Consider the following 17,711-nt stretch of genomic DNA (forward strand, 5'->3'; position numbering starts at 1 on the left):
GGATGAGAAACACCACCGAAGTTGCCGTCTGTGCCAAGGAACCGTGGCGAACACAGAAGGCAGTAACATCAAGGGTAAAGAACTAAAATACACATCCACGTAAGACTAGACACAAGAGAGGAATGGTGCTTAACAGGAAAGAAGGAAAAGCAAAAAAAAGCACTTTGCACAAGTTGAGAAACAAACTCTTGCTAGGAATCTGACAACTAAAACAGCAGGCAGGGTAAGGCAGAACACTGTAAACTAAGGAAGCAAGAAAGAGAAGACAAAACACTGGACATTGGAAAATTAGGAACTGGTAGAGGAAAGCAAAGAGTGCAAAAAGGGAAATGACATATGTGAAAGTTCAAGGAAGGGGGAAGCACTGACTAGCACCAGCTGAAGAGTTGAGGAAAGTACTGTTGAACAGTCCTAGTTCTGGAAACTGGGATGCATTAGAAGATAACAGCCAGTTCAGAAAGCAAGGGTGCATTGCAAGGCTGTCCTGGTTCAAGAAACTAGAATACACCGTTAAACACCGCAGGTTCATGAAACAAAGAGAGCAGAACTCGGGAGTCAGGAATCTCTGCAAACAACCTGTCAGTCAAACAGGAACTCTGCTACAATGATCAACACTAAACTATAGGAAACAGAGGCTCTAAAAGTGCTCACAGGTGTGATGATTCCTCCGCCCATCCTTGGCTTGCAAGGATTGAGACAACGCAGTGAGCAGAGAATTTTAAGAATTGTATACAAAATCAGGCAACCGTGGTATAAAGGTTGCACTTTCCCACCTTCGAAGCACTGTCCCTTCAGAAATTGGTGCTCACACAATATTTTACATCTGTTAGCACAATGTAACCAAGCGGGACCCCACAAATATGGTAACCACTGCTCAAATCATGTAAGAAATTAATATTGGAGCATTCACTACAATTGTATATAAACAACCTTATAGTAAGGCACCCTGATACGTTTAGTTTCAGCCATTCCATAGCATTTCAGCCCTGAATTCCTCCTCTTTAAATAAGTAGTTCAACTCACAGAAAGTGCCAAGTTGTCTTTTTACTCAATCTTAACATCAGACATGGAATACCGTTGATTAAAGATACAGATGATTCAGCTGACACGTGTTTTGGCGAACCTCGGTCATTTTCAAGGCTATATAATAAGGACATTGTGTGTCAATGATAAGATAACGACTCAAAGACAGCGTATCCACTTCAGATGTGATGCCCAATCTAACTGAGAAGCCGACCTGTGTCAACTATGTTAATTCCAAAACAATTGAATAATGTTTGTACACCAATTCATAGAAAGTCGCCATCATTTTTCAATCGAAAAGGCTTAAAATCTATAACAAGCCACTCTCAGAAAAGTACTTCCTTCTATCCCCCTTTATAAGGAAGAGAAAGTTCAGTTTTATTTTCATGTTTCCATGTATATTCCACAATATCGAAACTGGTGTATCCATGTATGTCTTGGACCTTGATAAGTCCTAGGCGCACTGTACTGCTGCAGTGAGGTCTTGCGTAAGATTCTTTAAGGATGTTTAGATACAATTGTAACAAGTGTACCAATATTTATTTCTTACAATCCTAAGAATAGGCAGTCTTTTCCTGGGAAGCTTGAAATCATTGCTGGGGTCTGCTACAAGGTCAAGGCTTCTGGGAAATATAGTATTTGGGAGAATGGCTTTTTGGCTGTCACAAAGCCTGACATGGACCACAAATGAAAGGGAATTTGAGAATATTGTCCAAGATGCTGGAATTCAGTATATAGATGTAGCCCAGGGTCCACCAGCTATACCCCGAGTAGAAGTTAAGAGAGTGAACCAACATAAATTTCAGAAATCATTTGTCAGCCGTATCTATTCAGATTTGTGCCCAGGCAGTAGAGTTCATCCATCTGTTTTGATTAATGATGGGTAGATGGTAAAAGGAGAAGATAATAATGGACAGCTCTGGCAGGCGTGTTAAAGTACTTGTGATTAAGTGTTTCATCAAATATGTGCTATCCAGTTGAATTGATGCAGTTCCATTTATTTTAATTCATTTTACTTGTGCCACCACTTTGAATTTATTCTAAGGAGAAGTGATGTGTAACTGTTTTATTTAAAAGATGTTTATGCTAACTAACAACTTGAACTAACACTTAAACTTGAAAAGAACCACGCAAACTACATCTGTGAGCCTTCTAGTAACCATCATAATGAAACCGCATCAGAGTGTGTGACATATCCAAACCTACATTTATCTTCAGAAAACCAAATTTAAAAGTAACTATTGTCTACTCACAATGGACAGATTTACATAATGAATGTTGAGCACCACTAAACAAAGACATAAGGACATCTAAGTGAAATCTCTTTCTTTGTGTTTCCTCCAGACTCCATACTCCACGAGTAGCTTCAGCAGTGTTTCTACCAGCTTCAAGAGCGACTGCTCAGCAAGCCTTGTTCTGCCCATTGGAACCTTTCAACCAGGCGCTGGGGATTCCATTTCAGATGCGGTTTTTTGCGACGAGATCTACACTGTCGAAAGCACAGAAAAAGGTAATTCTGTCCAGACCCACTATGCAGTCATTCCTAGTTAATCCATGTATGCTCAATCCAAAATGGCCGCCATTCTTATGTCCTCGTGGATCTGAAGGCTTTGTTTGGATTACCTAGCCAGATGATTAGCCAAGTCTCAGTATTTTTTCTTACACTGGTTTGTTAGTGGCCATTGAGAGGGTGTAGTCCCCACTCCTCGTGGAAAGTCATTACTTTAGCGACAGAATTCACACCTTTTGGTGTCCACAAAAGCAGCATTCCCTGCACCCAACCCAGAAACCAGGTTTAGCTGATGTTTTTGTTTCCAGGTGCCTTGTGGTTACATGTGATGTTTTGTTATTTTATGATATGATAATAAAAAATTAGCCATGCTTTATACCATTCGAGCCCAAATGGCAAAGATTTATCTCTTTGTTATGCTGGCAGATGGGCTATCTGTGCTTTTTAGAGTGCACATTGCTCAGGTGTCTTAAGTCACTATTTCAGAAATTGGACAGTCAAATGAACGAAAACTGCATCATGCAGGAGAGGACAAGGTTTTTAAAAGGCGTATAATAATGTGATAGGTGTTTTATATTGTGGATGGAACTTGGAAATGCCCCAAGTTGGACTGTGATAAGATTAGTTCTTTGCTCTACAACACATTCAAAGCTGGTGATCTCCTGTTTTAGGGAAGATTGATGGACAACTTTAGGGTGAAATTGGTGGCGTTTGATTAAACCAAAGATGAGACCGACCAACAGAAAGAACTGATGTTCAGTGTACATTGATTTAAACATTATCCTGCACCTAGCTGGAATTGTGATCTTCTTTACAAGGAAATGTCTCTGCCAATCAAAAGACACTTTTTTTATGAGTGCAAGATCCGGGGGAGAAGGGCATGAATCAGAGTCTCAATGTGGGAGTCTTATGCTAGTTAGGAGGCTCTCTGTTTTTCTGGTAATCAACTTGAGAAAGTTGTTTGAAGCCTGTGCTAATTTTCGAGTTTGAAGACGAAGGGAAATTTTCCCAAAAGGTTGTGTTAAAATTCTGATGAGAATATCGCGTTAATACCCCGCTTTCGGCAAAACATGCAATGGATGCTTTTTAGTTTTAGGAATATAACAGTAAGACCACAATTTTTAAAGGGCACTTCGTTCTGCAGAAAGCCCCAGAGGTCAAAGTGCAAACTACAACCCTGCCAGTGGGTGTTTGTAGGTGCCAGAGAAACGCTCATTGTGAGCAGTGTAGTCATCGCCATCCATTACAAGATAGTTCTTTGTGGGACATGCCTGGGACTAGTGACATTGGTCCCATTTTGCAGTATGCAACCGACAGTACAATCGGGAGTGTGTCCCTTTTTCATTGTCTCTTTTTCAATGTGCTTTTTATATTTTCTGCTATGCTTATGCCTGCCTTTCTGCCTTGCATGAAATGTAGGAGCCGGGTGGTGGTCACCAGTTACCAAGATGGATGCATGGGGTTTCTCTGGCTCGGTCAGGTCAACAAGGCCTGCTCCATACACTGACAGATCCACCGCAGGTGCTTGAAGTTAATAGAGGCAAATCTGTTTGCAGAATTCAAGGAACTTGGCTTCAGGTCTTTATTGAAGTCAGGGGATAAAAGATAAGTGCGCTCCTTCCATCCTGAGAGAAATCTTAGTAGATGAGGCATCACCGGTCCTCTTCTTACACACCCCTTGGATGCATTTTTACAGGTCTGGCTATAAATATGGCCCAGTAGACTGGTATGAGAGGGAAAGACAGACAGACTGCAACCCATGCATCGCCCATCACTTACCAGGAGATATTGCAGACTGCAACACCACCAGTCATATCAGGAATACACTTATTGCAATGTGGATTGCTGGAATACCTTTCCCAGGAGGATGCACACTCCCACAAAAATTCTACATTATTATTTTTTAAAGGCTTTATTACTATGTTAAAGCCCTGATTGAGTGCAGGGTACATGCATAAGGGTAATTGTCTAGATAAACATTGTGGCCAGTTAAATGGAGACAATACATGTAAAACGAAAATAAATGGCAACATATTTGCATAGTAGATAGTAAGGCAATCTTAGGCTAAAATATATGAGGGGATTCATTCTTTCTATCCCAGACTAATGTCTACATTAGCTCCAAAATCTTGACAAGCATAGGAGCTTCCTAAACAGCCCCACAGTACACACTGTGATTTAGTGTCTCCCAGCCTGTCGCCTGGTCAGACAAGCCAGGCCAATCCTCACTTATGTTATGGCATTGTTCTTCTGAGAAGCAGGTAGCTAGCGCCAGCAAGGACCACCGTGCCGCCTTGATGCATATGACTGCTCTGGAACAGATGCTCCCTCTCGAATGCCTGGAGGATCACTCTTCTTGAGAGGCTCTCACTAGAAAATTATTAACTATATTTGAACGATATTATTGGAAAAGCAAGCCTTGTGATTTGTGATGTAAGATGTGACTTGAAACGTGTCATTTCCCTTGCACATTTGTCTAAGACTACTACATTTCTCCCTTGAAACTATATTTTTTTATAATCAACTTTTATTGTTTTTTGGTTATAAAAATGCATTAGAACGTCATCTGACTGCAACCTCCCCCACATCCTCCTTCTTAATCCCTTCTATCATCTCCCCCGTCGATGGTCATTTTTAGCAATCATCATCAAGCCAAATTAATCCCACCAACCGCCCCAAACACTGGCATGTTTCTCAGGGCATCTTCTGGAATGATTCCTCCTGCTGGGAGCACCAGCCCTTTGCTGCTTTCCATTCTGGTAATGTGGGTGAATTGATGGCTTGCCATCAGTGTGCAATGTTTCTCTTAGCCAGCACTGTTGCCAACCCCACCAGTGTATGTTTTTCCCTCCTAACCCTAGGCCATTTAGCAGCACTAGTAATGCTACCCTTGGGGTCGGGTCGATGCATCTGCCCAGTGCTTGGATGAAGGTTTTGGACATCAAGTTCTAGTATTTGGCGATTTTGGGGCATTTCCACTTCATATTGAATAAATCTGAATCCGGGCAAGCGCACCAGAAACGCTTGGGTTCAGGAAGCCTACCCTCATGCCACCAGTGGTTTAGTGTTAGGTAATGTGCAAGAAGAGCAGCTGAATCAAACTGCGTCTGGAAGCTGTTGCAATTTCCCGGAAGGGCCATGCGTGCCTCCCTTCAGTCTACATCATCTACGGGCCCAACCTTCTCACTTCTGTTACAGGGGTGCAAACCTGTCCAGTGCGTTGTTTATGAGTGATTAATAGATATTAGGTACTCCACCTTGCCAAGACCCCCATCACCAGTTGGGCCTCCAGCAGGCTGTACTCCGGAAGGTCAGAAAGCTCTGGGTGGTGACAAGCCAATGCATGCCGAATATGTAGGTATTTGTGGAATTAAGTGTGTGTGAGCTTAAAGTGTTTTTGCAACACAGCAAAGGTTTTCATATGAGATCCCACCTATTAATCACAATTTTGTCCCATTGGCCAAATTCCTGTAACTGTGACGTATGGTTCAACGAGTGACTGCTCCATAATTTAGTTTGTTGTGTCAACTTCTTATCCCTTACTGTGAATCTATTGCCGCTCACCAGCTGAGGAACACTTCCCAGTCCAGAAGACATGTTGGGACAGGTGTCCCATAGAGCATGTGCATCACCTGATCTAGACCCAGAAGGTCAGCCAGTCATTTATTAACAGGAGCTGTGAGGCCGAGTAGTAAAGTTGCAAATCTGCCATCTCCATTCCCCCCTCATATGTCGACTGTCAGCATTTGTCCCAAGGAGATGCGTGGGGTTCAGCGACCCCCAGATAAAGGAACGACTAAGTGCAATGAGACTGACAAACCACCCACTGGGACTTGGGAATGGATCATTTGCAACATGTATAGGAATCGTGGGTATGCCATCATCTTGGAAAGTACTACTCGCCCAACAATATGCAGCAGGAGTCTGGCCCATTTCTGTATGTCTATCTTTCTCCTATTGAGAGGGTTAAGGTTAAGACTCCACATGAGTTGAGGGATCATCAATATGTAAACCTCCAAATGTCTAAAGCTCAGCCGTTTGATTAGGATTTTCTTTTACCAGTTCACCACTGAGGCCTTGTCGCCCCTCAGTGGCATCAGAAATAATTTGTGCTTATTTCCACGCAAGCCAGAGGCGCCATCAAAGATCTTCAGGATCTGTGGGACCCATGGATCCAACTCCTTGGGATTTACTAGGTAAAGGAGAACATCATGAGCATAGAGGTCTATCCTGTCCTCCATTCCCCTTGCCCACTTCCAGCCCCACACCTGGACATTACATCGAATTTATTTTGACAGACGTTGGATCGCCAGAGCAAAGAGGAGGGGGGCGACAATGGGCAACACTACCGAGTGCCCCTGTGGATCGGAAAAGCCCAGGTGGGTCCCATTGAGCATAATCTTGGCTGCAGGTCCCTTAGAGAGGAGTCAGATGTAATTGCAGTATCGGGCCGAATTCCATGCAATGGAGAATGTGGCTAGGTAGGACTAATCCACAGTATTAAACGCCTTCTCAAAGCACACCATTAGTAATGCATTATGATCAGCTGTAACCTGCCGACAGTCCAGTGCCACAATAACGCGTTTGATGCAGTTGCGAGTACTATTGTTAAACAAGAAGCCACACTGATTCGGGTGGATGAGCTCCCCCAAGGCTTTCACAAACATTTTGAACTCTGCATTGTTTAAGGAGATTGGCCTGTACTCGGCACAGTTGTCTGTGGGCTGACCAATCTTAGGCAGGGCTACTATGATGGCCACATCCATCTCTGGGGAGAACACTCCTTTCGAGACTGCCTCTCTGTATAGGTTCAACATGTGCAGAACAAGGATTTTTAAGAGCCTCCGGTAGTATTCAGGTGGAAATTCGTCTGAGCCTATAACATAAATATTTGACATATGAACTCATCATACAATATCATCCTATAAGATACATCAGTATATTGTGAGTTTATATAAATCAAATGATAAATAAAATCACACATTTTAAAGTATATATTACTAATAAAATGCATACATACATTGTGTGAGGGGCCTCAAAAGCAGAAACAAGGCACATTAAACCTTACATTTTCAGACAGATGCGAACACTAAGCCAATAACCTATCTTCGGAAGCCATATTGAATGCCTTCAGCATCTCGGTCTCCTTCTGCTATGATCTGTCATGATCCCTAATTTGACACCAAACATACCAAGGTGATAAGCTTAACTTTGATTTTAACAGCAATTGCCCTGACTTTGTCTTTCTCCAGTATAAAGGTCTAACCTTTGACGCATTCAGTGTTATTGCTTGCGCCTTCTGGAGTCACACTGCCTTTGGTGGCATCATAGCTGATGCGAGTTTGGGTATGACCCTGCAAAAAGGGCCAGATCCAACTGGCATTTGTTTTCTTTTCTAGTGGTCACAATTAAGATCCTTGCTATAGGTGCATCCAGAACTAACATCCTCTCCACAATTGTTGGGTTTCCAACCGAGAAATCTGAACCTCTTCTCTCTTTCATTAATGCTATGCTGGAACTTTTATTGTCTGGGTGGCAGAAACCTTTCTCAGTTATTGACCTACAGGTTACCAGGAAACACTGCCAGCTCTAGTGAACCCAGCTTTCATGAAAGCCAATCCCACTTTGGAGAGTTGTTGAGTTCAAGCCATTTCTGCCAACACAAATCTTAACATTTGTATAAAAAACGGTTGATGCATGGGCAGAAAATGTTTAATTAGGGAGTTTGGAGCTGCAGGAGAGTAACTGTTGGTTGCCCAACAGGTTTGCATGTGCATTATGTTAAATGAACAAATATTAGTTCACATGGAGGTATCTAATCACATCCTGCGAATCACCATTGATTGATGGATTGTATTGCATGCTAAATGAGCCCTGGATTGAGCTGAAGAAGCATTGCTGAATGTGTTAGACAGGGTGCTTTTGTGATGTCCAGACTTGCTGGCTGGATATGAATATAAGCAGATATAAGCTTTTTTTAAAGTGCTACCTATGAGACTCTTGTCATTCTATTGCCAACTCCAGCATTACAGTAATTTATTGGGTTCCTTTGCCAGCTGTCCCAGCCATAGTGGTACCAATAGTTCATATCCTAGACAACCGTTGATGACAAGAATGAACTAATATCCTTCTCCCAAACTGAATTGCGACTGCAGAGACCAAACCCATTTGATTGTGTTTCCATTCCCTACTGCTATTTCCTGGTGGTGGGATGGGTGTCTCACTTGCTGGAGAACTGGAGAGTGACCTCAGAATGGTGGACACATCAATTGTCCATTGGGCTACTGCATCCATTTTACAGCCTCTCTTTCCCTCCATTACCTTATCCTTCCATATCTTCTTGAAAAAGGTCCAAACCTTCCTCCGGAAACAGGCAACCAATCCAACCTCATCCCAACACCGTATCTGAAACTGCTGCGCACACCATTTCTTGGTGGAGAAATGGCCAAGGAAGCAGGTTTCCTCCCTGTATTGTACATATGATATGTAATAAGTTGTTTTGCAAGTATAGTTCCAAAATTGTGACTCTAGTTCAGGTGCTTCAGGATTTGAAGCCCCAGAACAGGTTCTAGACCCTACACTTTCAGCAATGACTAGCTGTGCAAAGTGATTTCCCCATCTCTGATTTCCGACCTTCCTGGTTGAGGTGGCATCTCATAGAATTACTGGGTGCCTTGGAGCTTCACTTCACCATAGCAATCATAGGCATGAGCAGAAGAATTCTTTCAGGCCAAGGGATGGTCATCTCTATATTTTTTTAGCTGCAAAGGCTGCTTAAGACATTTGACCACCAGCATAATGTTGTAACTGCTTAAGTGTCAGTAATATATAAACCATCTTAGAATTTGCCTAGACCGAACTGTCTTGCTTTCCTTGGCAAACGGTTGCCTGGTGCAACACATCACAGATGCACTACTCCAACATGAATGGAGGGGCTTGAGTTTTTTTCAGCTTGGCAGTGAAATCCTCACTGTGTGGATGTCAAGTATTTATAAAACGCGGCAAATCACCCATGAGGGTCTCAAGCTGCTGAAAAAGTAAGGAAAAGACAGGAGCAAGAGCGAGGCAGCAGCATGGGGAGAGCTGGGCTGGGACTTGCTCAATGGGGTCAGGCTGCAGCCTCCATCGAGTAGGTCCTGGGAGGATGGAGGGGTGCTGGGAGGCAGTGGGCAGGGCTAGGAGGGAGGCTGGAAATAGCAGGCGGCATGCGGAAGTGGCAAGGGAAAAGCAGGGAGAAAGCAGTGAAAATGAGGAAAAGCAGGGAGAAGGCACACAAAAAAGGGGTAAAGCAAGGACAAAGCTGTAAAAATGAGGGAAAAGCAAGGAGAAGGCATACAAAATACAGGGGGAAAAGCAAAGGGAAGGAACACAAAAATGGGGGATAAAACAAGGAGAAGATAGGAGCAAGTCAATGCAGCTGCACAAGGAGAACTGGGCCTGGGACCGGCGCAATATGGTCGCGCTGCGGCCTCCATTAAGTAGGTCCTGGGAGAAGGAAGGGGCGCTGGGTGGCAGTAGGTGGGGCAAGGCGGGAAATAACGGGCAGCATGAGGAAGTGACACTTAGAGAAAAAGCAAGGAGAAAGCACACAAAAAACGGGAAAACGGAAGGAGAAAGCAGTGAAAACGAGGAAAATGCAAGTAAAAGGCACAGAAACATTGGGGGAAAGCAAGGAGAAAGCAGTGAAAACAAGGGGAATGCAAAAAGAAGGCAAACAAAAAAATACAGGAAAAGGAAGGAGAAGGCACTAAAAAAAACAGGGAAAATCAAGGATAAAGAGTGAGACTGAGGGAAAAGCAAGGTAAGGCACACAAAATAGGCAGAAAATGCAAGGAGAAAGCAGTGAAAACCAATGAAAAGCAGGGAGAGGGCACACAAAAAATGCAGAAAAAACAAGGAGAAAGCACATAAAATGAGGGAAAAGCAAGGAGAAGGTACACAAAAAGGGGGTAAATGCAAGGAAAAAGCACTGAGAATAAGGGAAAAGCACGGAGAAGGCACACAAAAAAGGGAGCATAAAGCAAGTAGAAGACATGAGGAAGAGCAATGCAGCAGTATTTGGAGAGCTGGGCTTGGGAGAGTCTGCATTGTGTCACATTATGGGGGTCATTACAACCCTGGCAGTCTTTGACTGCCAGGGCTGTTTTGGAGGAAGCACCGCCAACAGGCTGGCGGTGCTTCCAGGGGAATTACGACCGCGGTGGAAGCGCCGCAGTCGCACCGCCGGGACCGGCGGTTTCCTGCCACATTGGTCCCAGCGGTTTAAATCCCCCAAGGCAGTGCTGCCCACGGGATTATTAGTCCCCCTCACGCCAGCCTTTTCATAGCGGTAAGAACCACCATGAAAAGGCTGGCGGAAAGGGGAGTCATGGGGCTCCTGGGGGCTCCATGGAGCAATCGCGACAGGTGCAACTGCACCCGTCGCACAGCCGCAACACCGCCGGCTCCATTTGGAGCTGGCTCCCATGTTGCAGCCGAGATCCCCGCTGGGCTGGCGGGGATCTCATAATAGACCCCGCGGGAGTGTAGCCGCATTGGCGGCTGCCCGGCGGTTGAACCTTGGCGGGTGGTGGTTGAACCTTGGCGGGTGGCGGTTGCCGCCCGCCAAGGTTGTAATGAGGGCCTATGTCTCTGATGACATCCGGGGTGGTAGGCTTAGTTATGTTCATGGGCACTCCCTGAGCACGTTAATGAGGATATCCCATGAGTGTGCGCTCAACCACGAGCTAGAAAAAGGTTGCTGTGGAAAATTGGAGGGCGCTGTATGTTGAGGAGCTTTTTGCCTTCCTTGAAAACATATGGGCCCTCAATTTTGCAAAAGAGGCTAACATGTCTTCCTCTCCCCCTAACAGTTTCACCTGTGCTGCTGACGAAATGGGGGTTTTGTGAATAAATGTGATCTTGGTCATGCCAGACTGGGCAACAAGAACCTAATGGTCCGATGTAAAATTCAGCTGGTCCCTTTCAGTTCGGCTGTGAAGAGTCTGGATCTTCTGTACCAACAGGAGGAAAGTATGTTGCTTCACATTACGAACACCCTTGATCAATATGTATGGAGGTCTCAGTAGCCCACCCTAGTTTGTGGTCCCTAACGAGGTGACATGTGCCTAATAGCAATGCTTAAAAATCAATGCATTCCTAACTTAAAAGATGTTTTTATCAAGGTGTTCAGTTTGTGATGTGATATTTTTTCAAGTAGGGTTCCACTCATTCTTGATGTCACCTTTTCTTTGGGGAAAGATGGCCATAGTGTGTTTACCATGACGGTAGCTCAGGCTTAGCATTGCCTCACGTAAAAAAAGGGTTGACTCCTCAAGGTCTTAACAGCAGACTGATTTTTTAAAGGCCTGCAATATGCCTTCCTTCCCAAGGTTTTGTCTTCAACAGGTGTCTGAAGCTCTAATCCTCCAATTGTGCTTATTTGTTACCAAGCCATTTTGCGTCTCTAACATTATTCTGATAGTATGCAAGGATGTCTCCCCTGAAGCTGACAGGCTTCAATCATGTCACAATTTTACAAACAGACATAAGTTATGGACCGGAGTAACATCTGCCTGTGGTGACCTGAAACCACACATGACTCAGTCTTGTGACAAACCGATCCCTGAAATTGAAACACAATAAAACCTTCATGGAGCAGCAAGCCAAGTTCTATGTTGCTGAACAAAAGAAACAATATAGGTCCCGATCCAAATAGACAAGTTGATCCTGATTCAGATCGCCCGTGTCAGATAAGTCAAAGGCAAAGTTGAGGGACAAGCCAAAGAAGAAACGGGAAATCAAGCAAAGCTCTTAGAGGTCCAGATGCTTCCACTCAAGAGAGAGAACCTGCATCTGATGTTTAAGTAACACAGTTCCGAATTCCTTGTTGAACCTGATGTTGATTCTGGAGATGATGCCCCAGAAGTTCTCAGGGCTATTGACGACTGCAGCAAGTTGAGATCCTGAAAGAGGCAATGGTACGGATTTTCAAACTCATTCTGACTCCCTCTGTCTCGACTTTTGGCTCATTGGACCTGTTGGCTTTTCCCACAGGGTTGACTGACCACAGACAAAATCAGTCCACTCCGCCTCTGTCACCAACCATACATCTGCTGCAGGCACTTCCACTTGCTCTGCCATTAGCATTGCTACCAGCTCTAATGACACCAGTTCTCGATCTGGTTTCGACTCCGATCGGGATCCACCTTCAGTGAGTTTGTGCTATGTCAATTTACCCAATAACTATGACACAGCCCTTTTTGGCTGAAGGCTCTTTTCCAGTTTTCTGTCATCCCCTACCCCGCACAAAATACCCACACACATTTACCCCCTGCTGAAAGCAGGTGGGAAATGCATGTGTAAAACCCCTTGGAAAAGGGTATACCATGCAGAATGCCACACAGTAACTGTGTCTGTATTCTTATACCCCATTCCGCTGAGAATCGGCGCGTTGAGTTCAGCCTATGACGTAAGCCAGGCCCAGGATGTTGATGTAGATAAAAGGGTAAGAGGGCTGGACAGACATATAGGAGCCACAAATGGGTGGTTAGTGGTGCCCAGTGGCTGACAGGTAGTCAGAACAGGAGTAAGTGGTAGCGTCTCTCACTGACAACACATTTGAATCGAGTGATGTTGCCTTCAAATTAACAATAGTCTACGAGTAGAGTGGCCTGGTAGTAACATACTGGCTTAGAATTTTAAACTTCAGGAGGAGAAAAAACTTGATCTCAGCTTGATCATCACTGTAAGAGGTACCATCTTGAAATAGGGCCCGATTTTGAGTTTGGCGGACAGAAAACTCTGTCCGCGAAACTCCCAACAGGGTGGCTGCCGCCTATGCGGTGACCTTCCTGCCAGAGTTATTAAGAGTTTCCCGCTAGGTCAGCAGGCGGGGAAACAGGCTACAGCATTGTCTCCGGCTCGTAAACGAAGCGACGGCAATGCTGTAGCATCCATGGTGCACCAGCACCCTCGCAAAGTTCACTGTCTGCAAAGCAGACAGTAAACAATGCGATGGTGCTGGCCAGGGGGGCTCCTGCACAGCCCATGCCAAGCGCATGGGCAGTGCAGGCCCCCTCTGGGGCCCCATGCACCAGTTCTCCGCCAGCCTTTTCATGGCAGCGCTACTGCCATGATAAGGCTGGTGGAGAAGGAGGTCGTAATCCCCAGCAGCGCTGGCTTGGTGAGTTATGACTGCCACGTACCCCCAGACCACTGGGATCTCTGATCCTGGTGGAGCTGGCGGTTCCCGGGTGGCTCGACCGACAGGGTTGTAATGTGGCGCTCGGACCGCCGCATTGGCGGCGGTTCGACCTCCATCCGCGATTCTAGCATTCTAGTGGCTGCCAGACTCGTAAGCAGGCCCGTAGCATGTTTCCTAGCCTGAAATAGCTACAGTTATTTGGTCACTTTTTAGTGAATTGAAATGTAATGTAATTCAGATGGTAAATGTGTAGTGAATACTATGTTGATATCACACGGTGTGATTCACTCTGTTTAAATTTGCACCATCCCTCCAATAATGCATTATTGTAGATGTGCAAAGCACACTGAGTGAGATGCTTAAATTTGCTCCCTCAACTGCCAACTTTCCCAGTTGCATGGGTGATGATATGCTTCAGTCCAGGTTTTTTTAAAATTCTGGGACTTGTAGCCCTGGTTTATATTGGAGTAAACAAGGCTACTACAACCGGAATCCAAAGACAATGTATAAACTGGAGCAGCTAGTCACGCATTGACATGGGAAACTTGGCAAGGCAGCACTCTTTCTTAACAGAAGGAAATTCCATATTGGTCATCTGAGCTAGTGGCATGCACCGTTGTGCTTTTGAAGTTTAGCCTGTAAGCAGAATGTAAGAGGAAGAAATATTCTCTTCTGAAGAATGACACATAATAAAACATGTGTCAGGAGCTTTCCAAATATTTTTCTGCAAAAATAATTAAAATGTGAGTTAACTGAACTTCATGGATCATAGTGCATTGTGGGAAAATAGGTGCAGAATGAAGTGCTCTTCAGTATCCCATGCCCATGTGTGTGTGTAGCTCCTCCTGTCCAGTTTTTTCTTTTCCTTGTATTCTGAAACTTGTAGCCTTGATTTTATAATGGCAGCAAGAGGTCTGCAAATCTCAGAATGCAAAGAAAATTCCTGGAATGGATTAGCTACTCACTCGTGGACCGTGGATACCTGGGAGCAAGTGATAGTATGACCAGATAGTTTTGTTCTCTTACTTGTTTTTCCTGATGCTGTGTCCAATAATGTATTTATTGTGTAGATACAGTACTGTAATTGATTTTGATTAATAATCTGCTTTGCTGATTTTCCCAAGATTGTTCATCCGAGCTTGAGGAGGATCAGGACACTTCTGACAATTCCAGTGGCTACAGTACAAGTCCATTCAAAGATTCTACATTGGGTGAGTAATGCGTGATTTGAATGGATGGGTGATTTATCTGTAATGTGGTTGGAGTTCCCCCGTTACATTCATCATAGCCTGTTTCACTTGGTCATTAACAATGGATCTTGTTAAAATTACCATGGTAGACTTCTAGCAGAATGATTCACCATGGTGTTTAATCATGAATTAGTTGAAAATCTAGAGGTAAGCTCCTTCTATTTCACAATGGCCTTTTAACCCTTGCTTACCTTTGTTTTCACAGTAGCACCGACTGTAGAAACCCTGTGTAGGAAAGTACCCTCTTTCTTGGAATGGTTACCCCAATTTCTGCCTTTTGTCAGTGTATTTGACTATGTTCCCTTCTAATTTGGTACCTTAGTTACTTACACCCCATGCTTGGCATACTGGGTTCCCTATGTAAGTCCCAAGTATATGGTAACCAGGTACCCAGGGCATTGGGGTACCAGGAGATCCCCATGGGCTCCCCATCCCACCATGTATTATGCCAGCCATGGGAAGCCCATGCAAAGTGTATCTGCAGGACTGCCACTGCAGCCTGCGTGAAAGGATGCATGCACCCTTTTTCACTACAAGTCACTGCACCAGGTCATTGTAAGTCAGGCTCTCCTAGGCCAGAGGGCAGGGTGCAAGTACTTGTGTGTGAGGGCACCCCTGCAATAGAAGAGGGCCCCCCACGATCTCAAGTTCCATTTTCATGGACTTCGTGAGTGTGGGGGAACGCCATTTTATATGTGTACTGGACATAGATCACTACCTATGTCCAGCTACATAATGGAAACTCCGAACCTAGGCATGTTTGGTATCAAACATGTCAGAATCATACCCCAATACTGTTTCCAGTATTGGAAGTATGACTCCATGCACTCTGGGGGCTCCTTAGAGGACCCCCCAGCATTGCTCCTACCAGCCTTCTGGGGTTTTCCGGGCAGCCCAAGCTGCTGCCACTCCTAAGACAGGTTTCTGCCCTCCTGCTACTTGAACAGCTCAAGCCCAAGAAGGTAGAAGAAAGGATTTCCTTTTTGGAAAGGAGGATAACACCCTCTCTCTTTGGAAATAGGTGTTACATGGCTTTGGAGGGGTAGCCTCCCCAAGCCACTGGTATGCTTTGAAGGGCACATTTGGTGCCCTCTGCATAAACCAGCCTACATCGGTTCAGGGACCTCCAGTCATTGCTCTGGTGTGAAACTGGACAATGGAAAGGAGAGTGACCACTCTTCTGTCCATCACCACCCCAGGGGTGGTGCTCAGAGCTCATGCAGAGGGTCCCTGGGTTCTGCTATCTTCAATCTTAGGTTGGCAGGGAACTCTGGGAGCATCTATGTGGCCAGATCAGGCAGGTAACATCAGAGCCCCCTCCTGATAGGTGGTCACCTGGCTAGGTGACCAATCCCCCTTTCAGGGCTATTTAGGGTCTCTCTCTTGGGTGGATCCCCAGATTCAGCTTGCAGGATTCCAGCAGGACTCCTCTGCAACCTCTACTTCAACTTCTAGCCACTGAAACTGCGACTGGACCCTCCAGGAACCGACAATCTGCATCCACAATGAAGACTGTGCTTGCAACATTGTTTCCACAGCTCCTTCCAGCTTCTGCAATATTTCCCTGGCCGTGCATCCTCTGAGGGTGGAAAGTCTTCAGTCTGCATGAGAAGGAAGAAGGAATCTCCCTTGGAGTGAAGGAGTCACTCCCCTGCATCCGCAGGCACCAACAGCAACGACAACCGGCTGCGTGGATATCCCCTCATTCTGAGCTGCCTGTATCCTGAATCACTGGTGGTGGTCCGGAGTAGTCCTCTTGGTCCTCTCTGCCAGCTGTCCAACTTTGGTGGAAATAAGCCCTTGCCTTCCCACACAGGACAGTATCCCCATGCACCACGTCTCTTGCAGCTATCAAGGCTTGTTTGCATCTCCTGCAAGGGATCTTCAGGCTCTTTGTAGCACCATCACTCCTTCCTGTGACGCACAGCCCTCTGGGTGCCTCTTCTGCAGCGTGTGACCCTTCTCCAGTTGTGCTTGCTGGGCTCCTCTACGACTCCTGGTTCCTCGTCCCGTGGGTCTCTTGTGGGGGCTGCCTCTTCTTCTTTGGACTCTCTGCCTTGCTGAGGGTCACCCTAGGTCTCGCCCCGTGGGTTGAGTCCTCCTGGACCTTGCTGGTCCCCGGCAGCTCGACTTTTGATTCACTGTGACTTCTGCCCTTGCCAAGGCTTGATGGTGGCTCTTCCATGCCACTGTCTGATTGCATGCATCCATCCAGCGTGGGCCGTCGACTGCATCCTCCAGGAACGCTTCACCTGCTGTAGGGCTACATTCCTGACTGTCTCCGTCCTACTGTCGACCAACTCCTGCATCCACAGCTGGGTGGGTAGTAGCTCCTGCTTCCCCTGGACTCTTCTGCGACTTCTGGACTTGGTCCCCTTCTTCCACAGGTCTGGTTTCTTGTAGCCTTGTCTGGGTGTTGCATTTTCTTCTTTGTCTTTCTTTTGGGTGGTTCGGGGAAAATCCAGTAACTTACTTCTTTCTTCCTGGTCGCTAGGGCGCACTGTGGTACTTACCCCTGGGGTTTCCTAGTATATGGCTTGGGCTCCCCCTAGGGTCACTGTTGTCTATTTGCATTTGCACTTTCTTCTATCATTCTATGCCTATTGCTGGTTGCTAGTGTACATATCTAGTGCGTTACTTACCTCCTGTTGGAGAGTTGCCTCTCAAGTAAGTTTTCGTAATTGTGTCACTAAAATAAAGTACCTTTATCTTTGTAACACTGAGTGTTTTCTTTCATATGTGT

The 17,711-nt window shown here is 45.4% G+C and overlaps 1 protein-coding gene across 1 annotated transcript in view; it reads left to right on the plus strand.

Moving 5' to 3' along the window:
* Window positions 1–17,711, plus strand: part of NEK10 (NIMA related kinase 10) — a 681,202-nt gene that overhangs the window by 432,202 nt on the left and 231,289 nt on the right. Inside the window, exons 27-28 of the mRNA XM_069212020.1 lie at window positions 2,368–2,533; window positions 14,843–14,929. Of these exons, the coding sequence (XP_069068121.1) occupies window positions 2,368–2,533; window positions 14,843–14,929 (253 nt within the window). The remainder of the gene's footprint in view (window positions 1–2,367; window positions 2,534–14,842; window positions 14,930–17,711) is intronic.

The sequence above is a fragment of the Pleurodeles waltl genome, chromosome 10 (assembly GCF_031143425.1).
Source record: "Pleurodeles waltl isolate 20211129_DDA chromosome 10, aPleWal1.hap1.20221129, whole genome shotgun sequence".
NCBI lineage: Eukaryota > Metazoa > Chordata > Amphibia > Caudata > Salamandridae > Pleurodeles > Pleurodeles waltl.